This window comes from Leucopleurus acutus, assembly GCF_964270905.1.
Source record: "Leucopleurus acutus genome assembly, chromosome: 20".
Classification (NCBI taxonomy): domain Eukaryota; kingdom Metazoa; phylum Chordata; class Mammalia; order Artiodactyla; family Delphinidae; genus Leucopleurus; species Leucopleurus acutus.
The window spans coordinates 49,687,906-49,707,609 of NC_139162.1; the positions used below are offsets into that span (position 1 = coordinate 49,687,906).

The 19,704-nt window shown below is 55.5% G+C and overlaps 2 protein-coding genes across 2 annotated transcripts; one reads left to right on the forward strand and one right to left on the reverse strand.

Annotated features, from left to right (window-relative positions):
- Positions 1-220: 220 nt before the first annotated feature.
- Positions 221-15,728, reverse strand: PPP1R13L (protein phosphatase 1 regulatory subunit 13 like). Its single transcript, XM_082863459.1, has 13 exons — positions 15,690-15,728; positions 11,312-11,392; positions 11,051-11,196; positions 10,182-10,686; positions 9,975-10,073; positions 9,808-9,899; positions 9,063-9,495; positions 6,940-7,394; positions 4,505-4,636; positions 4,275-4,408; positions 4,020-4,186; positions 2,174-2,373; positions 221-1,322 (listed from the first exon to the last, which is right to left on the reverse strand). Exons 2-13 carry the CDS (start codon positions 11,364-11,366, stop codon positions 1,284-1,286), a joined length of 2,457 nt encoding a protein of 818 aa, XP_082719585.1. The 5' UTR covers positions 11,367-11,392; positions 15,690-15,728; the 3' UTR covers positions 221-1,283.
- A 1,681-nt stretch (positions 15,729-17,409) lies between these two features.
- Positions 17,410-19,632, forward strand: POLR1G (RNA polymerase I subunit G). The gene is made up of 3 exons (XM_082863460.1): positions 17,410-17,513; positions 17,900-18,041; positions 18,212-19,632. The coding sequence occupies exons 1-3, from the start codon at positions 17,492-17,494 to the stop codon at positions 19,623-19,625; spliced, it is 1,578 nt and encodes a 525-aa protein (XP_082719586.1). The 5' UTR covers positions 17,410-17,491; the 3' UTR covers positions 19,626-19,632.
- The last annotated feature ends 72 nt before the right edge of the window (positions 19,633-19,704 follow it).

Here is a 19,704-nt window from a genome sequence, read left to right on the forward strand (position 1 = left end):
TTCTCTATCTGCACTGTCCAAAATGGTAGCCACTAGCCACATGTAGCTACTGAGCACTTGAAAAGTGGCTAGTGTGACTGAGGAATTGAATCCTTAATTTTTATTTAATTTAAATTAATTAAAAATAATTAAAATTCCCACGTGAGCTGTTTTGGACACTGCAGACAATGACAATGTTGAAGTTTTATGATTTGTAAAGAAATACAAATCAGAAGAGAGAAAGGCTTCTGATTTGTCAAAAATCTTCAAGGGGAAGTTTATGAAATAAAAAAGTGGAGAAGAAGCAAAGGAAAATCACTCTTCAGGGTCAGACCCTCAAAAAGTCCACATGGATTTCCAGTAGATAAAGCCCTGTTGAAGATGATCTCACAATGCATAATTTCAATACACATGAGGAAACAAGCCACCGTGAGTGAGAGCCTGCGGACACACCAAACTACAGGAGGAGATGGTACCAAACTTCAGATGATAGAATTATCAGACATTTTATGTCTTTAAGCTTAAGGACGCTTAAAAAGAAGAATCCAAAACATGAAAAAAAGGTCAAGACACTACCAAAAAAAAAAAAAAAAAGCAGCCATATTTGAAAGAGGAAGGATTGGATTCACATGAGGGAAATCCCTTCTAAAGGGGCTACTTTAAGACTGGTTTACCAAAACTAGTAACAATGAGGAGAATTATTAAGTCAGAATGGAGTTCGAAGAGATGGAAGTCAATTTCTGTGCAAACTACCTTTATTTATAATGAAAAACGTCCCCATTCTGTTATAAAACTGGCACTGTGTAAAGGCACTTGACTGGGGAGAGAGGGGGCAGGGATGCTGATAGAGACTAATATGCCTCACCTGGCCCCTGAAGGCTGTTGGTAGAGATAGTGGCGGAGGTGACTCCTGGGAAAATCCAGTGGCGGTGACCCACTCCAGGCTCCGCTGGGATGGTGGGTTGCCTTGTTTTTCGGCGGGGGGGGGGGGGGGGGGCAGTAGGAGCAGGAGGCACTTTGGACAGGATGTGACTTGGCAAATGGTGTGTGTGTGGGGGTCTCTCTTGCCCCCAGTGATTCCCAGCCCCACCACAACCTCCCACAGCTAAGGCAGTTTTCTAAATTTAAGGCTGGGATTCTCCTTCTCCCCAGGGCTTCCAGGGAAGCAGAGAGGTGTTGGCAAGGACCTCGTCCCTGCCAGGATTGGGGGCGCAGAGAGATGCAGCAGTAAAGGGAGGAGGAGTTCTGGAATGAAGGCAGCTGCTGCTTTCTCCTGTCTCCCTTCGAAAAGTCCTTCTCTCCAGCTAGACCTTATTCCTCTGCGGCTTCACCCTGGGGAAGAGCTGAGGGAAGACAGGCTCTTCAGACACCAGGAGCTCCCACCCCTTCATTCCACCCCAAACTTAATACAGTCACCTGATCCACCCCCAAACACGTGGACTGTCTCCATCCTCCCATCCCTTCCTAATGGACCCTCTCAGTATCTCCCAAACCACACCAGAATCCCCTGTCAGCTGCAAGCACCAGCTGGAGCCTTCCAATCGGCAGCTGGCTTGATGAAATGGAGTATTTCCGAGTCTCCCATACGGCCATAAAAAAGACGCCCGCCTCTCCCTACCACCATGGCTGCCTGGTTGGGACCCACCTCCACCTATTCCCCAATTAAAGGAATCATCTTCTCTCCCAGGAATATAATGGGATCTTCCTGGTCTCCTCCCCTAACCTAGTAGCATCTCCCTCAGTTCTACGGCGATTTTATTAATGGATTCGTCCTCACCCTGCCCAAGGCAGTGTAACAAAAGCTTCCATGCCTGTAATACACGATTCTTTAACTGCCCCCATCACCAAGATGGGATTCTTCACGACTCCCCTTGGCTAGAACACATTCTTCTTTACCTCCCCATGAATATTAGGAATAATAAAAATATTTGATTGAGCACGAACCAATCAAATCACTAGGAAGGCAGTACTGGTGAGTACCCCACGAAGTACCACCAGTAAGTGGCTCTTCCTCCCCTAACTAAAAGGGGATCTCCCTTACCTCCCCCGTTATTATAATGGGCTCATCCTCACCTCCCCACAACCGATAATGGACTCTTCTGACCTCCCCTCCTCCCCAATGTAATGCACCGTCTCGCTTGCCCTTTTTCCCGTGGGATCACCCCTTTCCTCACAATATCGCTTCTGGGCTCACCCCGAAGTAGTTACGGGGCACGTAGCCCTCCTGGCCGTGCAGCGCGGCCCACCACCAGTCCGTCTCCTCTGGCCCATCCCTCCGCAGCACGGTGACCGACTCGCCCTCGCGGAAGGACAGCTCGTCTCCAAACTCAGCGCTGTAATTCCAGAGAGCGTACACCACCCCGTTGTACATCAGCCCCATGCTCTGCTCCACGTCTGAAACATGAAACCGCAGGGATCGTCAGCGCCCGGTTCAGGGGGGCCGGGAACACTCAGGGATACGACGCGCTGGGGACAGGGACAGACCCTGAGATTCGGCGCCAGCCTCACCTCGGGGAATGAGCCCCTTGAAAAGTTGTGTACCCCTGTCTGGAGAGGGGGGCCTGAGCTGGAGTCAGCTGCCAGGACTGACAGTCTCTAAAACACTGGGGTGCATCAAGCCGGCCCACCAACCCCCGAGGCAGGGTCATTTCCACTTATATCTGGTTAAGTCCCTGTATCACTCCTAGAAGTGCAGTCGTCTGCACCCCACCCCCCCGTAAGTGGTCCAGTCTCCATAGATGACTCAACTCCTCCTTCAGATGGTTCAGCCCTACTGCTCCCCACAAAGCGGTCCCAACTCCCCCTTTCCAGATGGTGCAGTGCACACTGCGCCCCCTCCCCAAAAGATAGTCTCAAAGAGGATGTGATAATTTTCCAGATAGTATAGGGACCCGAACCCCCCTTTAATCCCATCAAGGATTTAGCCCCCTTTCCAGATGGTACAGTCCACCATGCTCCCCCCCCTTTAATGGTTCAGTCCACCGTGTTCCAGTTTCTCCTCCTCTCCACCACCCCTCCCCCCCCAGCAAGTGTGCTGTTCAATCTCTACTTCATCCTCACAGAACTCTCCAAGTCCAGGCAGGTAGGAGGTACAATCTTCTTATCTCATAGGCCTCATCTACCTGTGACAAAGGTGGTCACAATCCCCCTTCCCAAAGCTTCAGCGGACGGTCTATTTCCCGCCCCAGCGGTCCTGGTCTGCCGCTGCTCACCACTAAGGCAGGTGTTACAGCCCCACGGCTCCCACCCACTTTCTGCCACAGCACAGCAGGCTGTCGTGTAGTCCCTCCAGGCTCACCTCCCAAATACATTGGCCCACCCCCAGGTCCTACAGCCTGCCTTACCCCAACTCTCGGAGGTCCCAACCCCGCCTTATGATAGAGTTGGCCCCTCCAGGTGAGCGCTACAGACGCTAGGCACTTCCCCAGGATACGGCCTACCTAGTTCCTCCCATCACCTGTTTAAGTGATGTGCACCCCCCCCCCCACACCGGAGATATATGGTACAGCCTCCTGTCTCACTAGGAGTGGAAGAGTCCCCAAGCTCCTCCCCAGAAGCCATGGCCTGCTCACCTCTCACCTGTGTGGTGCTGTATTTCCCACAGGTAGCACAGCCCATGTGCCCAGCCCTAGGCCAGGTAGATGGTATAGTTGGAACGTCCAACTCCCCACCCCCGTGGATGAGAAAGCGGCGCAGTCTCCACACCTGCTCTTCTCCCTACAGGTGTCCAGCTTGCGTGGCATAGTTCCCCTGTCCCCCTCTCCCTCGAAGGTGGCACAGTCTGCTGCGCCCACACACCCTTCTTGCACCTGTCAGGTGGGAGGCCCAGTGCCCCACCCCTGCAGGTGGTCCATCCCGCCGGCCCCTCCTCGGTGATGCTGCCACAAGGTTGGTACAGCCCCCCGCGTCCTCTCTCAGGAGCCGCAGTCTGCCGCCTTCCCCCGCCCAACATCTACCAGCTGGGCGTCCCAGTCCCCGCGACGCCCTCCCCCAGAGGTGGCCCAGCCCGCCCACCGAGGCGCCCCAGCCCTGCCTCGCACCTGCCAGGTAAGTGGCGCAGTCGACGTAACCCTCGCGGTAGGGATCGCACTTCTCGATGGCGGTGGCACCGTCACTGAGCGTGGTGGCGAAGATTGCCGCGCCGTGCTGCACCAGCGCCATGCAGATGGCCGTGTCGTTGCAGGACGCCGCGCAGTGCAACGGTGTCCTAGGCGAGGGAGGCAGGCGTGAGAGGCCGCGCTGGGGCCCGCAGCGCCTTCCCCGCCCCACGCCGGCCGCGCGAGGTCAGGACTCACCAGCCGTGGCTGTCGGGTGAGTTGACGTTGGCACCCGCCGCGATTAGGAAGTCCACGATGGGGTAGTTGGCGCCGCAGATGGCGTTATGCAGGGCGGTGATGCCCTCCTCGTTGGGCTGGCTCGGGTCGTTCATCTGGACGGGCCGGGGGACGGAGAGGCTCAGTCCCGCGGCTGCTATCCAGCGTCTGCCGCCCCCACCCCGCCCGCCCTTCTGTCCGGCAGCACTCACCTCCTTCACCGCCTGCTGCACCACGTCCAGCTCCCCGGTCAGCGCGGCGTCCAGCAGCAGCACGAGCGGGCTGAGGCGCGCGCGACGGACCTTGCGCGGGGAGCCGGCCTTCCGCAGCACCGAGCGCATCTCCTGGGGGACAGAACCGGGGCTTCAGTGGCTTGACGGGGATTGCTAATATACCCATTCCTCAGAGCGGGGAAACAGAGGCTCAGGGACCAGGCGGCCACTCCAGGTCATCCAACTAGACAGGGCTGAGCTTGGAACCCAGGAACGTACGTACACATAGCCTGAGTCCAGAGGGCCATGAGAAGGAGGGTCCCTCAGTTCTATAGCCCAAGGTTCCCTGCAACACTCAGGGAATCGGGTGATTTTGGAATCTTGGGCCCTGAGACCTGAGAGGAAGCTTGGAGACCACGAGGTTGATGATTGTGGAAGCCAGATATTCAATCCATAGTTTCATTTCTTTTATGTATTAAAAAAAAATGCTAGGAAGCACACCTGACAAGATGTTACCAAGTGTTAATTTCAGATGTTTGGAATTAGAATATATATTTTTAAATTATGTACTTTTATTTATAGAAATTTATTCTAAAGAGATAATTAGTAATTTCGGAAATTAGAATATTTATCATATTATTCCTTGTGCCTTCTTATTTTTGATTTTCAAGTGTCCTACAAAATTCACTTATTCTGAGCATACAGCATTTGTGATTCTGGTCTTCGATGTCAATGATTTCAAGATTCTGGAATTTGAAGATCCCACGAGCCACCCATTTAAAAATTCTCTGATGCTAATTTTCCAATATGTGTGAGTCCAGAAATGCTAAGTTGCGCCATTTCAAATTGCTGAGGACCCAGGACGTTGCATTCCCAAGATTCTATGATTGAGAACTTGAATATTTCATGGTGAGAATTTCATTCCAAAAGATTGGAAGGAAATACTCAAAATGTTAATCGTGGTTCTCTCTGAATGCTGTTATTTGGGCCTCTTTATTCTACGTTTATCTATTTCTTCCTAGTTACTATGTTTGTGTGTTCCTTTCTAGTGGAAAATGTTCACTTAAAATAAAATTCTGTATTATAACATATTCGTGCACTAATCTATGATTTAAGTTTCAAATGATGAGTCTTTAGTTTTCAGTTCTGGGGACTTCAAGAATCAGTAATAACCAGGGTTTGCGTTACTAACTTCTTAATTCTAAGATCCTGTGCAAACCTTCAGTGTTCTGGAATTCTGAAATTTCACTCTTCTGAGTTTGTGATGTCAGAATTTAATTTTTGAATTCTGTGAGTGTTCAGGTTTCTCTGTGGCCAGAACTTTGTGATTCTGCAATGAGGCAACTTGACCGTTTCAAGACACTGTCATTCTTCCATTCTTGATTTCAAGATCCTGAGCCTCAACATTTCTTGGCTCCACCCTCAGGAGGGCCTGGGAATACGCATGTGGGGGTCCACCTGGCCCCCACGTCTTCTCTGAGAATTGTTCTCCTCCATCTGTCTACCCACACTGAGCAATCAGGATTGTTCCATGTGATTACACCCCGCTCCCTCCAAGCCACGATGCAGAAACCAGACCGAGATCAGCAGGAGAGCAGCCCCCGGTCAAATGATAACAATAATAGTAAAGTGCCAGGCACTATTCTAAGCACTATATTCAGGTATTAAATCCTCACAGCAACCCTGTGCTTATTTTCATCCCCATTCTACAGATGAGGAAACTGAGGCACAGAGAGACTATGTGTCTGGCCCAAGGTTGCACAGCTGATAAGTGCTGTGGAGCTGGGATTTGAACCCAGGCAGCCTAGCTCTGCCACTGGTGCACTTAACTACGACACCCACAACCTCAGAGACCAGAGACTTGTTCTTGAAAATCTGAATGGAAGAAGCTCTGACCAGAGTCAGAGGACACCGTGGACTTGAACTGAGAGGTCATGTTGAGTCAGGGCCGGGTGGGCCATTTCTAACCATGGCACAGGCTTGCTGAGGTGTAAGAGGAGAGAGCAGCTCCCCAGAGAAGGCGGACATGAGAGGCTGTGGCAACTAGGGAGAGAAATGGTGACTGCCTTGATTCAGGCAGGCTTTTCAGACCCCAGAATAAACCCTCTGTCATGCCAAGACAAAGTCATTTCCAGGTTGGAAGACTCTAAGATTCCTGAAGGGAAGCCCTGGGGGGACAGGTTACTGGAGAGGAGCAGAGAAAATCTCGATGTGGCCAAGACTTCTGAATGCCCCTCCATATATGTTCTCCCTTTCTTCTGAGCACAGATACACTTCGATGTAAAACTACATTTCTCAGCTTCCCTTGCAGCTGGGCTCCCGGCCAGTGGAATGCGCCAGACGTGATGTGTGCAATTTCCAGGTTCCGTCCTAAAAGGGAAGGGATGCTTCCACATGCTGAGTCACATACCCCAGTTTCCTCCTCTATTACTTACCATGCTCTGCGGCTGCTCCGGTGGGCTGCTCTGGAGAGGGGCTGGAGGTGGTATGGGAGCTGGTGGGGCTGGAGCAGGGGGCCCTGCCCTGGCCTCAGGTCCCTCAGTGATGGGACACAGCTCAGGCTCGGGCCCCCCAGGCCCACCGTGACGATGGAAGAGGCGGCTGATGATCTGCTGGTACTGCTTCTTGTGGGTGGGGGGCAGGGCTATAGTAGGGCTCTGCTCCATGGAGCCCCTGCGTTTGAGGGGCCGTGGAATTTCTGCCAGCACCCGTGCCACCTCCTCCAGCTCGGGCACTGACTGTGCCTCGGGCGGCAGTGCTGGCTGCAGCCGTGTGGGACTAAGGGGCCGAGTTACAGCGCCTTCATCTGCATCACCAGCCTCCAGCCCTGGTGTCAGCAGCCCCTCCAGCTCCGGCTCAGGCTCCAGCTCAGTGGGAGGTTTGGGGAAGCCTAGAAGGAGCAAGAGCCCCATCAAAGCAGGGGTCCCAAGAGACCCGAGAGACTCCCTCCCCACAACTTCCAGGACTTGCAGCAAACGCCTGATTTGCTGTGTGACCTCAGGGCAGTGCCTTGCTTTCTCTGGGCTAAACTTTCCCTGGGTTGTGAATAATAGACAATTATGACATCCCCCATTTAACAAGCACTTAGCATGTGCCTCGTGCTTTACATGCCTATCACTGAACTCTCACCACTACCTTGTGACGTTGATATGGCTAACATCTCATTATTACAGAAAGGGAAACAGAGTCTCAGAGAAGGCAAGTCAGTTGCCTGAAGCCACACAGCTGGGATTTGAACTCAGTCCTATCTGACTCCAGAATCTCTGCTCCTACCATTATGATAAACTTGACTTTCTAAGATTGTAAGAATTTCCTCTCCTAACATCTCAGGCAGAAAAATTGCTGAGGACTTCCCTGGTGGCGCAGGGGTTAAGAATCTGTCTGCCAATGCAGGGGACACGGTTCAATCCCTGGTCCGGGAAGATCTCACATGCCGTGGAGCAACTAAGCCCGTGCGCCCCAACTACTGAGCCCATGCGCCACAACTACTGGAGCCCGGGCTCGGAATAAGAGAAGCCACCACAGTGAGAAGCCTGCACACCGCCCCTGCTCACTGTCATTAGAGAAAGCCCGCGCGCTGCAAGGAAGACCTGAGGCAGCCAAAAATAAATACAGAAAGAAAGAAAATTGCTGGGACTAGAATCTTGGTACTTGTTGGTCTTTTCTCTCTGTTTCTTGCCTTTCTGTCAGAGCTTCTAAAGCAGGTAGAAATATACAATTTTATATATATATATATATATATATATTTTTTTTTTTTTTTCTGTACGCGGGCCTCTCACTGCTGTGGCCTCTCCTGTTGCAGAGCACAGGCTCCGGACGCGCAGACTCAGCGGCCATGGCTCACGGGCCCAGCCGCTCTGCGGCATGTGGGATCTTCCCGGACCGGGGCACGAACCCGTGTCCCCTGCATCGGCAGGCGGACTCTCAACCACTGCGGCACCAGGGAAGCCCTACAATGATCATTTTATACATGATCTCATTGACTGTCCATCGTAATCTATGAAGTAAATGTTATTAATCTCTCTTCACAGATGAGAAAATGTAAGCGCAGATGGGTTAATTAATTTATCCTCAGTCACACAGCATGTCAATGGTAGAGAGGGGATCAAAACCCACTCTGCTTAAATCCAGGCCCTGCGCTGGTCTCACACCAAAAACTATTAATAATGATTAATATGATAGCTATTGAGGGCTTTCTATACATCAGGCCCTATTTTAAGGACTTCATATGGATTAAATAATCTAGTACCATAACCCAGTAAGGTAGGTTCTATCATTATTCACCTTTTACATTTAAGGAAATTGAGGTCCAGAGAGGTTAACTGACTTGCCAAAGGTCACACAGTGTGGAGCCAGCCAGTCTGACTCCAGGGTCCATGCTTAAGCACTGTGCTATCCCTAGTTCCTGAGCAAATCCCCAAGCTCATGTGGCCTTGCTCTCTGCAGGGACAATGTCTGGAAACAGGTGTTTGGTTGTGATGGGACCCCAAGCTGGTTTGGTCCCCAGCCATCTGCCCTCCCTTCACCCATCCCTCCGGAACCCCCATTGCTGACTCACCTTCACTCACAGCGGACCAAGTCTCTTGGGGGGGTTGGGGGACGGGGGCAAGGGCTTGAAGCTGGGGCTGAGGCTGTAATTGTGGCTGGGACTGTGGAGGCAGCTGGGGCTGGGGAAGCAGCTTAGGCGGGGGAGCTCGAGAGAAGATGGGGGAGCCAGGGAGCATGGCCCTGCTGGCTCCGTGCTCCCAAAAGGCATTCTGCAGCTTGAATATCATGCTGAGGGGGATGGGGCGATGGCGGGGGGCACTTCGGGGCTGGGGGCTGGTAGGAGGCATGGGGATGCGGCTGACAGGCTGCCAGCTTCGGGGCAAAGTGCCTGATGAGCCCGCGGAGCCCAGCGATCGGCGGTAGCTGTCCATATCAGAACGCCTGTCGTTGGTCAGAAGGGAGACCTTGTAATTGCGGGGCAGAGTGGCACTGGTGAAGTTGTCCTGGGGGAGAAAGAGGGAAGGAAGGAAGATAGAAGGGGCTCAGGTGGGAGGAGATAGGCATAAGGGAATGAATGATAAGGGAGTGGAGGAAAGGAGGAGGGAGGTAAAGGCAAAAGGTGGGAAGGGAGAGAAGGAGGGGAGGGAAGACAGAGGGAGGGAAAGGAAAGACGGTCAGGGAGGGGGTGGAAATCCAGGATAAAGGAAGAGCCTGGGGAAGGGTACGGAAACTGCGGGCGCAGCCAGGAGGGGAAGACTAGCCCTGACTCCACCCTTGCCCACCAGCCCCCTCCCCAAGTTCCTCCGGCCCCTCACCTTCCCGGGGGCCCCCAGCCCATCCAGGCTGCTCTCTCTCCAGGGTAACAGCTGCAGGCCTGGTGAAGCAGGCCGCGCGAAGACATCGAGTCCTGTGAGGCGGGAATCATTAGGGTCTGGGGGAGGCCTCTCCGGGTCCCCCACTCCTTTGGCCTCGCACCACTCACGTTCATAGCTCGCCGTCTGCGAGGACTTCTTCTCATATGCCACGTCCAGGTCAGACTCGTTCCAGGCTTTGGGGGGGCGCCGCCGAAGCGTTAGGTCGTCTGCAGGGAGGTTGCCCATGAGGATGTGGGGGGCGGGCGGGGGGGGGGCCGAAGCTGGTCCCGGACCTTGCGCCACTCCCACCCGCCAAGTTCGGCCCCCTGGTTCACCTTGCGCGCGCAGAGGTGGGGCGAAGGCGCTGACGCCAGGGCCCAGCAGGGGGCTCCCAAAGGCAGTCGGCGCATCGTAGGCTGCGGTCGGGATGCGAGGCGAGGGCCCGCGCTCAGGAAAGAAGGCCTGGGGCCCTTCGGCCAGGGGGCTGACACGGGGGGAGCGGGCACGGGCCACGAAGTCAAAGGGCGTGGGGGAACCCTGCTGTCTGAGCGGGCCGGGGCGAGGGGAGGGCGAACGGCCGTGGGGGCTGCCTGCTCCATCGAAGGTGCGGGGCCGGGGTGAGGGCGCGCGGTCCAGGCTGCTGTAGGCATCCGGCTGCAGGTAGAACTGGGTGCGCGGTGACGACGGCCGGCCCTTAGGGGACAGCGAGCTGTAGGGGAGCAGAGCTGGGGCGCTCTCGGAGCGTCCGAACGAGATGTCTGCGCTGTCGGTGGTCGCCTTCCGGGGAGACCCGCGGCAGCCCAAGGGCTCGGGGACAGGGCTGAGGCTGTAACGGGACAGCTGTAGGGAGGTCGGGACATTGAGGGGTCAAAGGAGACAATAGTAGAGGGTTGGTAGGTCAATAGAGGTGATCGAAAATCAACCCTGGAGAGTTGGACGGAGCTAGAGATTCAGGCATAGGGAGCCCTGCAATCAGGGCTGGGGCTCACATGTACTGTGCCTTTGTGCCGCTTAGAAAAAAACCCTTTTCTTCCGAGGGTCCTGACAGACGTCCACTTCCACTGATCCCCACTTCCACTAATCCCACAAGTAGCTTTAAATAGCCCACAGCCTGCACAGCCCCGTGGGACAGGCTTGCCTGAACTCCTGGAGGAAAGAACCTGACTTTGGGGGCTCGGGTGGGGACCAGGGCAAGCAGGCTCACCCTAGCCGGCGCTCTGGCCTGCGAGCCAAGAGACGCCGCCGGCAAGTCTGACCACAGCGACTCCAACTGCTTGGTCAGTTCGTCCACCTTGGCCGCCGCCGTGTCCAGCTCCGCATTCTTCAGGTCCATGTGCTTCGCGGCTAGAGCTGGGCGGCCGGTAGTAGCAGTGAGGACCCGGATTTCTGGGCAGGGCCCAGGTTCCCCCCCAGCCCCGCCCCGAGGGCCCCGCCCCACCAAGCCCCGCCCCCTACCCCAGCTCACACTGGAAGTTCAGGTCCAGAAGGTTCCGCGAGCTCTGGAACGCCTCGCTGTCCATGGTGCCGGCTGGCCGCAGCGGGGCGCCTGCGTTTGGGGAGGGGGAGCGGGGGAGAGCCTGCTCGGAGCCCGCCCACAGGGAACCTGGGGCCTTGAGGAGCGGGACGGGGCCTTTACTCTCCTACTTCCTTCCACTGGAAGCGCTATGACCCACCACTTCCCCTGCTGGGAAACGCCAATTCCTGCGAAGCCCTCCAGGAAGGCTAAGGACGATTCACTCTCTTTACGTGGCTCCGACTCCATCTCTCTATCTCAGCCCTAATAAGACGTGATCATTCCTTCAACAATTATCCATTGACCACCTACTATGTGACAGACATTATAGTGAACAGAGGCTGCAATAATAATAACTATCAATTACTGAATGCCTACTAGGGACCAAGAGACACTGTGCTAGATGCTGGGGATCTTTTCAAAAATAATGACGGTGCTGCCTACTATGTGCCAGGACCTTTGCTAGTTACCCGAGGGTATAATGAAATAAAACAACCATTTATTGAGAGAACACTGCCCCCTAGAATTGTGCCAAGTGCTTTACAGCTAATACCTTATCCCATGATCAAAATCTCCATGGCAGAAAAAGAAAGTGGGGCTCAGAAACATTTGTTCCAGGTCACCCTGCAAGAAGGCGGCATACTAGATTTCACACCTGTACCTAACTTGTTATTCTGGGGCATCTCCGTCAGTCTGGAGGGGCTCCAGAGGACGAGGACCACTCAGCTCTCTCTTCCCAGAGTCCCCACCCAGAGGAGACTCAGCGTGTTCACACAGACCCGGCGTCAACAGGAAGAACAGGGAGTTGGCCAGGGATGGCTGGGCCACTGTGGCCGCCAACGCAGTGGGAAGGAGCCAGGCCACCAGGAACTAGTCAGGCCAGCACCACGCCCATCTCCATGGTAGCCACCACACCCACCAGCTCTGCCACCTCCCCACTACATCAACCGACCACTTAGCTTTGACTTGGGGTGCAGGCGTGGGCAGCAGGGCAGGCTGGGGCATGCTGATTCTGGCCTCAGTCTGGGAAGCCTCGGAACAGAACCTGTTGGGGCTGGTGGCTCATTTGGGTGTGTTAGGATTGTGTGACCTTGGGCTAAGAGTCCCCTCCACTCCTCGGGCCTCAGTTTCCCCAATTGTGAAAGGAGGAGGCAAATCAGCTATTCTGAGAGGCCTCCTCAATCTCTAAGAGGCCTAGATTCTGAAATTATAAGGGCCTTGAGGTTGTAATTAAATTTCGATAGAGGCTAAAACCCTCGACTTGAGAGTCTGTTGTTTCAAAGTTCTCAGTCCCAGATTCTATCTTTGGAACATTCTAGAATTCTCCCCTTTGGCTAGCCTAGATTTCTCTGTCTTCCTGCACTGAGTTCTATCTATCCCAGGATTCCGAAGTCCTAAAAGTCTAGGTGAATGTCTGGTACAGTGGAGTTGCTAAAAGCACAATTAAGGAGGGTTCAAATCTGGTGGCACCATTGTCCCACCCGACCAGACTGCCTCAGTTTCCTGATCTGTAAAATGAGGATAAATAGCAGTCTACCTCAGAGGACAGTTGTGACGATCCAACTGGCCAGAAGGTGCAAGAGGAATCAAGGCTCTGAGAATTGAGGCCTCAACAAGTAGAGACTATAGGGGACTTCCCTGGCGGTGCAGTGGTTAAGACTCTGAGCTCTCACTGCAGGGGGCACAGAGTTCGATCCCTGGTCCAGGTAAGACCCCGCATTAGAATCTCAGAGATACACAGGAAACCGTCTGTGTTCGTTAAAATATAAAAATGAACAATCTATGCTACCTCCAGGGCCAGCATTCTGGTAGCGAATGGTTCTTTTGGAGATTTCATGATCCCCAAATTCTAAGACGCTGACATCCTCTGGGTCTAAGGAAATGCCAAGGCTAGGCGTGGGCCCATCCCGGGTCTGAGGGGGGCGAAACGGGCGTCAGGGCCGCCAGGGGACGCTCCAGGTCACGGCCCGACCGCAGGGGGGCGGACGGACAGCTCCTGAGCTCAGAGCAGGGGAATGCGGGGCGGGCCCGGGCAGGTGCCGCACCTCCCGCGGCAGGGGAGCGGGGGCCCGGCGGGGGGTCAAGGGTGGCGCAGGCCGCGCCTCTGCTCCAGGCCCCTGTCCTCCACCCCCACGTCCTCTCCGCCGGGCTCCCCTCTCCTCCGCCCTTAGGTCTCCCTCCCCGGCATCTTCTGCACCCCAGTCAGGTTCTTTGGGGTTAAAAATCAGGGGCGGGGGGTTCCTGGAGGAATCATCCTGAGTAGGAACAGGGTCAGAGCGCCAGGCTAGTTTGGGAATACCCATATTGGAATCCCCCAGCTCTGTCCGCATAGACAGACGTTGGGAGAGGCTCCACCCTGTCTGGGACTTGGTTTCCCCGCTCTGTGGACGTCTGTACAATGAGCTAGGGCCTTCCCCCTCTTTAAATCTCTACCTTCGGCTATTTAGCTTCTCTGTGCCTCAGTTTCCTTGTGTGTATAATGGGGGAATTAATACCTTCACCTCAAAGAAGTGTGAGGTTTGAATGACATAATTTATGTATAGAGTTTAGAACAGGGAAGGGTACAAAATAAAGTTCACACGTATAAGATTCCTAATTCCCAGGCCTGGAACAGACTGAGGGCTCAAAGCCAAAGTAATTTTTTTCCTCCAAAACAGCCCTTTCAAATCTTTCTGAGATTCTAAAAGCCCTGAGCTTTAACCCCTGGAATCTTGACTTCAGCCCTTGGATCTCAGAATGCTAAATTCTCCCCTGCTTTCCTGAGTTCTAGCCATCCCCAGTGCTGGCCCATTCCAGGGCATAGGAATCCCTGGAAGATTCCAGACAGAAGGTGGCAAAAGCCTAGGGTGTGCGTTGTGCCCGCACTCCAGCCTCAGTTTCCCCATTGGACTAGAAAGAAGTCATTCCCTGGGCTGGGCTCAGCAAACCTCAATGGAAGTGAGACCTTTGGGCAGTTGCCGGAGACTTCTGTAGACAATGGGAACCATCCATTACCTGCCAGCCCTGAGCCTGGCACGCTGTGAGCTCTGTCTTGGCAGCCACAGTTATTATTTTTTATTTCATCTCAGGCTACCACCAAATGCCCTTCAAGCCCAGACATTAGGAAGTTCTTCCCTCTCTCATCAGAACCCCCTGCCCCACCCCTTGTTTAATCCCTTCACATGACTCATGGGGATGGAGAGAAGGGGGAGTCGGGCGGAGGGAGGTGCCAAGCCCTGCCCTCCCCCAGCTTCAAGGACAGACACACACCTCCAGAATTAGCCTCTATCCTCCCTTATCTCCCACACTACCTCAGGTCAGACAGATGGGAGTGGAGGTGACATTTTTCACCTCAGGGTCAGGGCCAGGAGCCCTAGGAGAGAAGTGAGTCAGAAAATCCCGTGGGAGTGGATGGTATCCCGATGCCCAGAGAGTGGCTGTGGAAGGGGGAGGGCAAATCCTGACCCTCAACTCTGCTGCCAGTGTGACCCCTAAGCTTCAGTTTACCTCCGTCCTCTCTGTAATGGCTGTATTGTGCCATCCATGCAAGCCCCCCAGAATCCAACCCCACCTTCTGGAATTCTGCCCTGGATTCTAGAACGCCCTTTGCAAATCCCAGATATCTCCCCCCTTTATGGGACAATAGGAGGTTCCCCACCCCCGCCAGGGGGCGCCCTGGGACGGAGGTCACTCCTCTGCTTAGGCAGGTCTGACGCCCCGGTTAATGACATGTTGGGGATCGCGCAGCAGCACAGGGGAGGTTGGAGATCTGTCCCACTCCCCTCCTGCCATCTTGGCCCCGGCCCCAGAGCCAGAAAGTGGGGGGAATGTCGGGACACAGCCTCCAGAGGGACCCTGGGTGTTTGTTCTGCTTAATTTCAGGAACCCGGGTTCCACTATCCCCACCCCACCCCTAATTCTGCTCGGAGACCTAAAGGCTCGGTCGAGAAGGCAGCTGAAGGGTGGTAGGGATGGCCGCCCATTCCAGAGCCCCAGCAGTTCGAGTCTCCCATTTCTCCCCAAGAGATCTAATACCCCAGTTCTACTCAAGGACTCAGGCGTCCGAGAGCCCCCATTTCGAGGGACTGAAACGTCCCGAGGTTTCCGAACGTCTCCGAACGTCTCCCCGGGACCAAGGTGTCTGAGCCCTCCATTCCAAGAACTCAGGCATCCGAGCCCCTTTTCCTTCTGCCCAGTAAATCTGGCATCCAAGTTCTAGCTTTTAACGTTCTTGGAGTCCCCCAGCTCCGCCCTGGGACCTGGCGTCCGAGTCTCCTCCCGACCCTCCCAGGGACGCCAGTGTCGGGCTCCACCGGGGCTGCTGAACCCCTGGTGGGGGGGTGTAACTCACGGATCCGGGGCAGATCTTGGCACCAGGGGTCCTCCTCCGGCTCCGGCTCCGGCTGCGGAGAGCGGAGGACGGGGCGGGGCAGGCGCCGGGAACAGGTTAGACAACGTGACTCGGACCGGAGGGAGGCGGGTCCCGGAGGGGAGGGGGAGCCGGGGTCGCCTCGAGCACCTTGGGACTTGTAGTCCCGGAGGGGCAGGACGTAGATGGGTACGTTCCCATTTGGATTGACCCAAAGTCCATTTCACAGACCCGAAGGTCGAAAGGCCAAGGGTGACCTGGCTACGTAAATCGTAAATAGAATCCAGACTCTTACCTCGCTGTGGCTGCAGGAGATGAACTCCTGAGTCCCTGCCCCACTCCTCCAGGCTCAGTTTCCCCCTTCTTGAAAGAAGATTTGGACGCCACCAGAGAGGTAGAAGGTTATAGAGTCTGGGGGAGACTCACAAATCCCGCCCCCAAGACGAGAAGAGGGCCTCGCTAAAATCAGTATCCCCTCGGGTCTCTGCGCCTCAATCTCTCCGTCGGTAAAAAGGGTGGTTGGGATCTTTACAGAATTTCCCACCAACGGCTCCCAAAGTTGGAGGCTGGGACTACGATTCCCAGCAGCTTCCACGACCGACGTAGGGCGCCTCCCAACCTCGCGTCCTCTGGGAATTGTAGTCCCGGAGCCCGCAGGGGCAGGGCCCGGGTGTCTCGCCCACGCGCGGGAACTGTCTGGCGATCCCGGGAGGAGACAACACGTCCTCTTCCCCTGACCCTCCTCCTCTCTGAGCAGCCGCTGGCTCGCTGAGAAGGTGGGCGCCCCAGTTCTAAAGTAGGATCCGAAATCTCGGCAGAGGGGGCGGAAATCAGCGCTGACACACCGGTCAGGAATGCAGTCGGATCACCCAGTCTAGCCACCGTCTCGCGGCTCCGCCCGTCCCCCTACGCTGTGCAGTCCCTGTGTGAAGGGGCGTGGGCGTGTCCCCCAAATCTGCGTTCACGTGCCGCTGCTTACACGCACCCCAGGGCAAGGAAGGGGCGCTAGTCAGGACGTCTACTCTCTCTCCCTTCCTCAAGGCCTTTGGAAATGTCCCCCCACGCACGAGACTAAATCCTCGAGGGCATCTACCCGTCTTTTGGGCCACAGCCCCGCCCCTTAGTCGCACCGCCCCACGCGTGTCCAGCTCGGGAGTCCAGAGGCTCCGCCCTGGGATCCACAGGCTCCTCCCCCTATATTTCCCGCTCCCCTGGAGCCCAGAGCCCCGCCCCTGGCTGATAGTTAACGCCCTCGGGAGGAATTACCCCCATTCCTCCGTTTTCCCACCTCTCTCACTCAAGTTCTGAATTTCTGAGGCATCTGGGCCTCCCTAGAAGGGACTGTAACACTGAAAGCACAGTCCTGCCGACCTAGACTCTTACCTGCCTCTCTAAGAATTTCAGTCCAATCGATCTTCCTGTCTCTTTAAGAGTAGGGTCCTGTGAATGTGGCTGCCCCTTTAAGGCAACGTTGGAGCAAATCATGTCTGAGACTGTGGGGATACCCTCCGGGACCTGGTGAGGCTCTAACTCCCGCCAAACAGGCGAGTCGGCTGCTTTTGGGAGCAGACTTTGGGTAAAAGATGGCTTTCTCGGTAGTCTGCTGTGTACAAGTGGAAATTTCCCCCACTTGTGCTCACAGAGCGAGGGGGCTCCGAGCGACACCTCCCGCGCCCTGGTGCCACATGGACGCTCCCAGATGAGGCCCCACCCCTTTGGTTCCACGTGGTCGGCGGTGGGGCCTGAGTGGCTCTGGCTGCTAGGTCTGAGGCGTGGGTCCCGGGATGGCGGGGACCACGTCCGGCGGTGAGTTGCTTCATGGCGGGCCGACGGGGTGCAGAGAGTTGTCTGGCGGGAAGAGAAAAAGGGGTACCCTGGAGCGTTCGGACGGAAAAAGGGACATCCTCGGAGGCAGGATCAGCGGAGAGTGTATCCCCCGGGGGATGGCGGGCAGGGGGGTCGGGGAATTAGAATAGAGAGAAGATATTTTGGTGGGGGGCGGGAACAGCAGTGGAGAGAACAAGGGTTGGGTCGGCGGATATAGGTGCGCCTCTGGTGGACAGACGGGAGAGAGGAAAGTCGCCGTTAGAGGACTGGGACCCTCAGGAAGTTGGGACCAATGGACCAATAGGCGCCCTGGAGGATTGGACCAGCAATTAAGTGTCAGCAGACTCCCGTTTACCCTTCTGCAGGTGCTGCTCGGTTTTCTTGTCCCCCCAACTTTACTGCGACACCCCCAGCCTCAGAGCACACTCATTTCTCTTTGGAGGCGTTGACCGGCCCAGATACAGAACTGTGGCTTATCCAGGCCCCTGTAGACTTCGCCCCAGACTGGTGAGTGGTCCCATGCCACTTAGCAGGAATACTCCTCACCCCAGTGGCTGAACCTGGGGGGAATTTAGAGGGGCTCTCCTGGGGAACCCACAAATGCTGCTTCTCAGCTGCTGCCCCGTCTCACCAAAAGAATCTGACCAAGTTTCTGCCCTCCCCCTTTCTCCCTTCAGCCTCAATGGGCGACTCGTGCCTCTCTCTGGCTCCCGTATCTTGAAGGGCAAGTTGGCAGGCAAGCGGCACCGCTACCGGGTCCTCAGCAGCAGTGGCCCTCAGGCTGGAGGAGGAGCAACCCTGCTGGCCCCGTCAGCAGAGGCGGGAGGGGGACTCACCTCTGCCCCGGCGCTACAGGGCAGCCTGAGGATTTTTGAGGGTCCCCAGGAATCCCTAACAGGGACTGTGCTGCAGCCCATTCCAGCAAATCCCCCACCACAGATCCCCCCTGGCCTGAAGCCTCGGTTCTGTGCCTTTGGAGGCAGCCCACCAGTCACAGGGCCTGGGTCAGTCTTGGCGTTGAAGTCACTGGCTTCCGGGAAGAGGAAAAAGAAGAGGCATGTGCCAGAGGCCTCAGTTCTTCAGGAGGCAGTGAATGAGCCTGGGGCCCTGGAGGTGGACACAGCTTTGAGGTCCTCAGAGGTGGACGTGGGGAAGAAGAAAAAAAAGCAGCAGCTGAAAGACCTGGAGGTGACAGAGCCACTGGCAACAGAGCCTGCTGCTGAGATGTTGGAGCCTCTGGGAGCACTGTCCCCAGCCACCACCAAGAAGAGGAAAAAGAAGCCCAAAGAGGTAGAAATGGTCAAGCCAGAAATGGGGGTGCTGGAGTCAGAAGAAAAGACAGTGGAGCTGGAACTCATGGTTAAAAGTGAGCCTCTGGAAGAGACAGTCCTATCCCCCAGCAAGAAGAGGAAGCAGCAGACGGGGACAGAAGGGATGGAGCCGGTGGAGGGGATAATAGTTGAGCCTCAGCTGCAGATGAAGATGGAGCCACAGGAGGAAGCCATCCCACTGCCGTCCTCGAAGAAGAAGAAAAAAGAAAAGGGGTACAAAGTGATGAGGGAGCCAGGGACTGAGGTTACAGAGCCAGAGATGAAACCTCTGGAGCTCCCGGGGGAGATGATAGAGCCTGAGCTGCCACATGAAGTGGAGCCACAGGCTGAGGCAGTTCTGGCATCCCCCAGAAAGAGAAGGAAGAAAGAAAAACGACAGAATGCAATGATGGAGCCAGGGACAGAGGGGGTGGGGCCACAGGAAGAGGTGATGGAGCCCGAGCCTCAGGCAGCTCTAGCATCCACCAAGAAAAAGAAGAAGAAAGAAAGAGGGCACAAAGCGACAGAGCCAGGGACTGAGATGAGTAACCCACAAGGTGAGATGATGGAGCCTGAGCTGCCACATGAGGGGCAGTCTGAGGCCGGGGCCGATCCGGCATCTACCAAGAAGAAGAAAAAGCGGGGCCGGGAAAGCTGGGTGCCAGAGACAGCATCCCAGGAGGAGATGCCAGAGCCGCTGCTGAACCCCGAGTCTGGGGAGGTGGCTCCCACGGGACAGGAGAGGAAGAGGAAGAAGAAGCCGCAGCAGGATCCCGTGTAAGTCTCCGCCAGCGAAACTGATGACTGCAACTCAGACAAGCTGAAAGTGGCCACCTGGGCCCTCAGAAGGCGAGAGCAGA